The sequence below is a fragment of the Diabrotica virgifera genome, chromosome 4, assembly GCF_917563875.1.
Source record: "Diabrotica virgifera virgifera chromosome 4, PGI_DIABVI_V3a".
NCBI lineage: Eukaryota > Metazoa > Arthropoda > Insecta > Coleoptera > Chrysomelidae > Diabrotica > Diabrotica virgifera.
Window position 1 is genome coordinate 262,434,973 of NC_065446.1, and position 9,356 is coordinate 262,444,328.

The 9,356-nt window shown below is 33.5% G+C and overlaps 1 protein-coding gene across 1 annotated transcript; it reads right to left on the reverse strand.

The window, feature by feature from the left end:
* Positions 1-3,418: 3,418 nt before the first annotated feature.
* Positions 3,419-5,887, reverse strand: LOC126883854 (uncharacterized). Its single transcript, XM_050649530.1, has 3 exons — positions 5,709-5,887; positions 3,677-5,620; positions 3,419-3,428 (listed from the first exon to the last, which is right to left on the reverse strand). The coding sequence occupies exons 2-3, from the start codon at positions 4,843-4,845 to the stop codon at positions 3,419-3,421; spliced, it is 1,179 nt and encodes a 392-aa protein (XP_050505487.1). The 5' UTR covers positions 4,846-5,620; positions 5,709-5,887.
* Positions 5,888-9,356: the final 3,469 nt, after the last annotated feature.

The following is a 9,356-nucleotide window of genomic DNA, read 5'->3' on the forward strand; positions in this document are numbered from 1 at the left end:
TGTTTATTGAAAAGAATGAACGTTGTTGATTTTCTAACAAGGCGTTCAAAACAAAAAACTCTACAACAAAAATCTTCTCTCACTGACTCACACAAAAAGCATATACATCCAAACATACAAATTATACATCCTCCAAGGACAAAATAATCGGTTATAAACAACCAAAACTCAACAAACGTTACTACTAAATTTTCAACCGTAATAACTCCACCTTTCCTTCCGGAAAGAAAATTAAGTTTCTTTGAATTGAATCCCAAAGAAACTTGTTAAAAATACATACTATGTTACACTATCTACATCAGAATCCGATTCAACGTGGCTATCAGAGTTCTGTGGGTGAGGTTTCAAGTCTTTCACATGCCAGTGACCAATAGACTTACCATTATCATTTATTAATTCATATGTACAATAACCAACCTTACGCTTTACTCTAAAAGGTCCAACAAATCTATCAGCAAACTTAGATGTAAAATAATTAGCTTTATCAGAAAGAACATAGTTCTTTTTCCAAACTAAATCATTTTCCTTAAAATGAACATCCCTTCTTAAATTATACCTTTCTCTGGTGTTATCTGAAGCTTTATCAATCCGCTTCTTAACCCAGTCTCTCAACCTATTCATATTTTTAGAACGATCATACACACGTTGTTTATTTTCTTCATTCCCTATTTTTAGATGATATTCACTTCCATGAGTCATCATCTCACAACCAAAATTAATGAAGTATGGTGTTTGACCTGTCACCTCATGTTTGGCAGTTCTAATAGCACAACCTAGTTCAGGTAAATTAACATCCCACAACCTATGATTATCTTTAACATAAGCCATCAACATGGTTTTCATGATACGATTAATTCGTTCAGTAGGGTTTGGATGAGGGGTAAAATTTGGAGTAAAAAGAAATCTGATTCCAAACTCTTGACAAAAAGATCTTAAAATATTACCTTTGAACTGACTTCCATTATCACATTTTAAGACTCTGGGAACACCAAACAAAAGAAATACATTTTCTTTTAAAATTTTACTTATAGAAGTGGCAGTTGCCTTTCTCAGAGGGAATAAAAGAGGAAATTTACTGAACTTATCAGTAACTACCAAAATCCAAGTATTACCAGCTGAACTTCTGGGCAATGGTCCAAATAAGTCCATACTGATGATCTCCCAAGGTTTTGTGGGTTCGACAGCCTGTCCCATATGTCCTGCAGGACTTTTCTGTTCAGGCTTTGTCCTTAAACAAACCTCACATTTCCTTATATATTTCGTAATGTCCATTTTCATAAAAGGCCAATAGAAAAGGCGAGATACACGATGAAATGTTTTGTAGATACCTAAATGACCTGAAACACAAGAATCATGACACCTCTGAAGTATCTTATCTCGAAAATCTTTTGGAACTACAAGTTTCCAATATTCACAATCATCTCTTAAACTCGGAAAATCTTGATCAATATATTTATACAACTTATTATTTGCTAGTCTCCATCTGACAAATTTTAAAGGATTTTTATTTACATTATTACACATTTTCTTATACCATTTATCACTGGTAGAAGAAAAATCATATTCGTCACATTCGGGGTTTATTGCTTGAACATTACTTATTTCTACAGAATTTATCATATGTACACTATCAACAGGTAGTTCTAAAGCTCGCGAAAGGGTGTCAGGAACTATGTGATCCTTACCTTTGCGATGCAGTACTTCATAGTCAAACTGTTGCAGACGTAAGGCCCATCTACCAAGTCGTCCTTGAGGGTCCTTCAAATTGTCCAACCATAACAACGAGTAGCAATCAGTGATTACGTAGAACTTATAACCATCTAGATAAGCTCGTAAAGTTTCACACGCCCACAAAACACAGAGGCATTCACGCTCAACACTGCTATAGTTTCTCTCGGCTCTATTTAGAGTTCTAGACAAATAACAAATTACATGTTCAGTTTCATCATACTTTTGAGTAAGGACAGCTCCAAGACCATACGCTGACGCATCAGTTTGTACGTAAAAAGGTTTGTCAAAATTAGGACTAGACAAAATAGGTGCTGAGACAAGAGCGTCTTTAATACTCTGAAAAGCTTCCTCACAAGCTTTGTCCCAAACGAACTTCTTGTTCTTTTGTAATAATCTACACAAAGGTGAAATAAGATCTGAATAACTATTTACAAACTTACGATACCATCCTATAACTCCAAGGACTCTTCTGACTTCAGTGACATTGGTGGGTCGTGGAAGATTCACAATGGCCTCTACTTTTGCCGGATCTACAGACAGACCACTAGAGTTAACAACATAACCCAAGTATTTAAGTTCTGACACACAGAAAGAACATTTTTCTTTATTAAGGGTCAAATTGGCTTTTTTCAATCTGGCAAAGATTTCTGTCAAGACTTCGACATGTTTATCGTAAGTTGACGTAGCCAGACATATATCATCTAAGTACACAAAAACATACTCAGAGAGTTCAGGACCTAATAGATTATCTACTAATCTTTGAAACGTAGCTGGAGCGTTGTGCAATCCGAAAGGCATACGACAATACTGGAAAAGTCCACGCCCTGGCACAGTAAACGCCGTGTACTGCTTGCTCTCTTCAGTAAGACCCACCTGCCAATAGGCACTCTTAATGTCCATTGTTGACAAATATCTAGCTCCACCTAACTTACTTAAAATGCTATTTATATAGGGTAAAGGATAAGCATCACGCTCAGTAACACGATTTACTTTCCTAAAATCAACGCAAAAACGCCATTCCCCATTCTTTTTAGGTACCAGCAACACTGGTGAAGACCATCCGCTGTGTGACTCTTCGACAACACCAAGCTTCAGCATTTTGTCCAGCTCCTTGTTGATCATATCCTGCTTAATTGGTGATACCGGATAAAACCTCTGCTTGATTGGTTCTTGTTGACTAACTACAATTTTGTGTTGAACTACATTAGTACAAGTTAATTTGTCTGGGTCGATACTAGAAAAATAAGAATCAACGAGTTCGTTAAGCTGTTTACGTTGCTCTGGTAGAAGTTCAGATTCCGATTGTATCGAATTAACCACTGGAACACTCATAACTTCCGAAGAGAAAAACCACTCTCCTTTTCGTAAATCTGGTACAATACCCATTCGCACCCAGAAATCTACACCTAGTACTAAAGAGTGTCTACACTGTGGCCAAACGAAAACATCAATTACCTTAACAACATCACGAAGTTTTATAGGCACCGAAGCTACACCTAATAAAGGACTCTGACTACCATCCGCAACTCTGCAAGACCCATCTGGAACAGTTTTTAAATGTACACCTAAACTACGTAAAATCTCCCATGTAGGCATATTTACAAAAACTTTATTGGCTCCACAATCCAATAAACCGAATACTGTCTTACCTAAGATATCAACTTCTACATAAGGACATTCACTGTCATTACTCTGTGCTAAAATATAATCTAAAACTAACTTAAATGAATAAAAATTATCACTACCTTCTTCCTTTTCGACCTTTAACTGTCTATTCCGATTCGAGATAAAATTATTGCTACGATTCTGTGAATTACATTGAGGACAATTATTTTTAGTAAAACCTTCTTTGTTACAACCAAAGCATCTAAACACACGTTTTGGCCTCTTACAGTCCTTAACCACGTGACTATACTCATTACAGCGCCAGCATTTAGGTACAAACGTCTCTACTTCTTGTACAACGTGATGAGAAGAATTCGCTCTACTACTAGAAGAAGGCTTAAACGACTCAATATTAATTCGAGTTTTCTCAATTTTTCGACACAAGTCAATTAAATCAAAAGGAGTCTTTACTTCGACTAAAGTTAATCTTTCCTGATAAAAAGGTAAAATGTTTTTAAGTAACACCTGCATTTTTAAACTGCCCGGAACTGGTGTTGGCATTTGTTCGAACTTACTGGTCATCTTGGCAACAAACATACCAATAGATTCGTTAGATTCCTGAGTAGTATGAAGAATATCCTGCCAGATCTCATCTGCAGAAAGGGTAAATTCTTCCTTCATTAAGCTCACTAAACTATCCCAGTTGCTAGCATAGTTTCTATACAATTTATAAAAACCTAAAGCGTTACCAGTAAATAAATCTCTAGCACAAGAAAATAACTGAACTTTATTTACATTACGTGACCTACAATACTCCTCAACTTCTTCAAGAAATACAGAAAAATTTTGCGGTTTACCAGAATACTTAATTCCCCACTTATATACAGGTTCTGAAGGAAAATTATTAGATGACAAGGAAACAATGGGATTAACTGTTGAATTCGAAGTTTGATTTGTTTGGTTACTCACATTCGGTGCAGAAATATTTCGAGTAGGGGTAGAATTACCATTAGGATCATTTAAATTAAGACCTGATAAATCAATATGATGATAAAAATTAGGATCAGTAGGCATCTCTACAGAAACAACATTACTAGTTTTCAAAACATTAGACTTAGTAGTATATTCACCTATCAAATCCATCAATTTCTTTAACAATGCAGAACGCTTTGACATTTCATCAGTGTCTGTACTGTGAATACGGTTCAATCTACCTGAAAGATGTGCAAACTTAGTCTCAATCCTTCTTATTTGGTTTGCAGTACCTGTAAAAGCATTAATAATATTCAGAATCTCTTTTAATTTATTTTCACAACTTGTCAACTCAGCAGGAATATCAGGAGGTAAATCAAAGTTAGGGATTTTGCCAAATTTTTCTAAAACAAGGCAACTACGCAAAGTACTCTTTAACTCTTCTACCTTACAATTAGTCAAAATAATACCTCTCATTTGCAACTCAACTTCAAGTTCGTCTTTGACCAAACGGTCAACATCAAGTTTAAACGACATTTTCTTTTAGAGAAATTAAAATACACAAAAAAAAATAAGACAAGAAAACCTCTACCTCACTTTAAATAAAAGTACATTTAACTTTTGATTATTAATTTTCAACTTCTGTAACTCTACGTAACCTATGTCTTACTTGAACTATCTAAAAAAAAATAAAAATCTCGGGTGGTTGAAAAGCCCCTTAAGTTGGCCGCCAAAAATGTACCACAGCTATTTCTCAGTCGGAATTATTATTTTTAATTAGTTGGTTTGATTTAGATGAGCATGAGACATGACAGTTCAAATAAAACACTAGATAACTATAGAGAATATAATGTCAACAAAATTTTAAGTCCCTTTTTACATACAAATATTAATTTTGATTTCAATAGTTTATAAGAACAAAAGTAAGTAATTAATTAAAAAAAAATAAACCAGAACCAGCTGTTTCCTTCACATAAATATAAAAATCATTGTATTTTAGTCCCCTTTTTAGACCCCTTAACCCAATCTAAATTGTACCTTGTTCTTTCTTGTTTTCTCCCATAAAATAAAATAAAATCTATTACCGTCCTTATTTCCTTCAATAAAAAAAATCATTTGCCTGAATAAACACACTGCAATCTTCCTTAAATTTTGTCAAAATGTCACGTCAAATATCGAACTTCTAAATAAATCTGCCAAATTTATTATTTCCAATATACTGAATAAATGTAAATCTGGTAAATAAATGTACTTCTATTACTTCTTTAAACAGGATCGATAAATACATACAATTTTGTACTACCGGAACACCCTAGCAAAAGAAAAAGAAAATAAAAATAACTGAACTAACTTCTTAAAACTGAGAACCAATAAACTGAACAAAAATGACTTCAGCTTACCTTTAACATACAAAAGGGTCTATTACACGACTCTCAGCCTGGCCATCAATAAACATCGAATTAATCTCTAGAGGATTTTCCAAGACAAATCTTTACGTGCCCCAAATTTCCAGCACACCAACGGATACCTCAATGAGAGAATTCCCAGTACATCCCACCAAAGGATTGAAAAAGTACCATTTCAAAAAAAAACTGGGAATCCAAATCGCCGACCAGGCTTCAAGTGCTTTCTCAAAAATGTTTATTGAAAAGAATGAACGTTGTTGATTTTCTAACAAGGCGTTCAAAACAAAAAACTCTACAACAAAAATCTTCTCTCACTGACTCACACAAAAAGCATATACATCCAAACATACAAATTATACATCCTCCAAGGACAAAATAATCGGTTATAAACAACCAAAACTCAACAAACGTTACTACTAAATTTTCAACCGTAATAAGATGCAGAATCGAATCATTTTATAGTCGAAATTCAAATGAAACAGCTTATACCAGTTTTCATAAATCAACAGAAAAGAAAGTATAGAGCAACTAAAGGACAAGACACAGTAATAGTTTTAAATATTTGACATGGCATCGGGAATATTTTGAGTTGTTGATTAAATAATATTGAGAGTGTAATTGATATAAATAATTGATTTAAAACGTGAACTTAATAAAAAGTTATTTATCGTTTATTATGTATGGAAGATCCAAGCAGAGAATACATCAGGATATATATTCTGTGATCCAAGTATTTTTTTGTTAAAGATGTTCAAAATTGTAAGCGTTCCATAGTAACAATATATTATTAAAAAATCACTTTAACACTTTTCCTCTTTTCTCGATTGAGCATTAGTTTTTGTTGTAGATATAAATTATTACAATCACTGAATACATAGTTAGTGAAAAAATTATCACATTTATTAACTGAATTAATAATTTGCAATTATACAAATAACAGTTATCCAAGAACATTCAAAAGCCATCTCTTTAAAGTTAATGATGACATTGTCAAGTAGAATGACATTCTAGTAATGTTTACATATCCATACCAGTGTGAATTTTACTACACGTAATTTTCAGTGTAAAGACAGAAAAAGTAGGAATAGCCGTATAAAATATTTGCGAATTATGTACCGATGGCCTTAATTGTATAGATACTAATCTATCGAACTGTTAAATGCAGCAGCATCTAAGATCAGAATAGCCGTGATGGTTGTCTTGCAGGTAAGTGAAAAAGACAACTAATGCTAACCAATAGGAAAATACCTTAAAAAGAATTAAATTTAAATACGTTTTTAAGCAACCTTTAATGAACAACATTATTTGGCTGGAAAAAGAAAAGAAGAAGCCACCTAAACCGAAATCATTCGATTTAATTTGTATAAGAGATTCTCTTAATTAGCCTTCGAAATGGCCCCCGAAAATGTCCTAAGGAATTAAGTCCTTAATTTCCTTCAGAATACCAAAATTGTACGCTGTTTGTAATCTTATCTTGATTTAATTTGTGTTTTAAATTGGGAGTGGACCAGCAGATGAATAAATAAATCTTTTATTTCTTTTTATTCTACGGTTAGTTACGATTCGGCTAAAAGTCAAAATCTCAGAGATTCGATCTTTCTGATAGTCTATGGGCTTGAATATGAAATTTTGAATAAAACATACATTTTTTTTTAATTTCCTGGTAAAAAAATAACTATACAAAGAAAAATTATAATATTAACTATAAAAAGTCGGGTGTTATAGCACTTAATTCTTTAAAATTTCAGATCGATACTTTTATTAGTTTATTTTTTTCTTAATATTTATTATACCAACAAGCTGATAATACTTTGTACTATAATCTGATCAAGAAGATCAATAAGCAGTTCTACTCTAACTTAAATTGTTATAGGTGTCATTTTAAGAATGATACTTTCATTTAGTAATGTTTCTATAGGTGCTTACGTACTTACAGTATTATTTATACTTTACGCGGATATACACTCACAGGCACAAGATTCCGCCACTCAAAATTTTTGATTAATTTTGACAATTTATAACTTTATTATTTGTATTCCGATTTTCAAGATTCTTGAATCAGCTTGTAGGTACATGTATTGATATCGTTTGGTATTATTCCGGTAACAAAAAATTTTTGCTTATATGACATTATACGGGGGTGATTAGATGCGTTGTATTTTCTTTTAACTTTAAAAAATCCTGTGGAAAAATGGAAGAGCTGATTTTTTTTATAGTCCTTTCGTATTATCTCGAAGGCATCCCTAAGATTTTGTTTTTTGAAAGTTCCGAATATCTCTTTTCTTGTCAAAGCTGTAAATCAAAACATTGCTTTGAAGGTTTATATAGGGTGTCCCAAAAGTAGTGGAACGGTCGAATATTCCGCGAACTAAACATCGGATCGAAAAACTGAAAAATACGTGTTCAATCATTTTCAAAAATCTATCCAATGACACCAAACACCAACCCCCACTACACCCCCTGGAGGTGGGGTGGGGGTAACTTTAAAATCTCAAATAGAAACCCCTAGTTTTTCTTGCAGATTTGAATTCGTTACGTAAAAGTAGGCAACTTTTATCCAAAACATTTTTTCGATCTGTGGATAGATGGCGCTACAATTGGAAAAAACGATTTATCCTGATATTATAGGTAAATTATAGAAACGGTCTAATATCTCGAGAAATACACTTCCAAATGAGAAACCAAAAAACAAGTTTTTAATATTTTTCGAAAACCTATCGATAAACACCAAACATGACCTTTTAACCCACCCCCTGGAGATGGGGTGGGGGGTAAATTTAAAATCTTAAATAGCAACCCCCACTTTTTATTGCAGATTCGAATTCGTCATGAAAAGCTAAATAACATTTAGTTGAAACATTTTTTAAAATTGTTGATAGATGGCGCTAATAAATCGTATTTTTCCAATTAAAGCGCCATCTATCAACAATTCTAAAAAATGTTTCGAATAAATGTTGCTTAATTTTTCATGACGAATCCGAATCTGTAATAAAAAGTGAAGGTTGCTATTTAAGATTTTAAAGTTACCCCCCACCCCACCTCTAGGGGGTGGGTTGGAGGGTCATGTTTAGTGTTATTCGATAGGTTTTCGAAAAGTATTAAAAACCTTTTTTTGGTTTCTCATTTGGAAGTGTATTTCTCGAGATATTAGACCGTTTCTATAATTTACCTATGGTATCAGGATAAATGGTTTTTCCCAATTGTAGCGCCATCTATCCACAGTTTGAAAAAATGTCTTGAATAAAAGTTACTTACTTTTACGTAACCAATCCAAATCTGCAAGAACAACTAGGGGTTTCCATTTGAGATTTTAAAGTTACCCCCCACCCCACCGCCAGGGGGTGTAGTGGGGGTTAGTGTTTGGTGTCATTGGATAGATTTTTGAAAATTATTGGACACGTATTTTTCAGTTTTTCGATCCGATGTTTAGTTCGCGAAATATGCGACCGTTCCACTACTTTTGGGACACTTTGTATAATTAAAACTATCAAACGCACTAAAATTAACAACAAAACAATTCAATAGCGGGTATGTCCACCTCTCGCAGCAACGACTGCTTGAAATCTCTTTGGCATCGAATAAATAAGATGTGCTATCCTTTCCTGGGGAATGGTTCGATATTCCTCTACCAGGGCCATAACT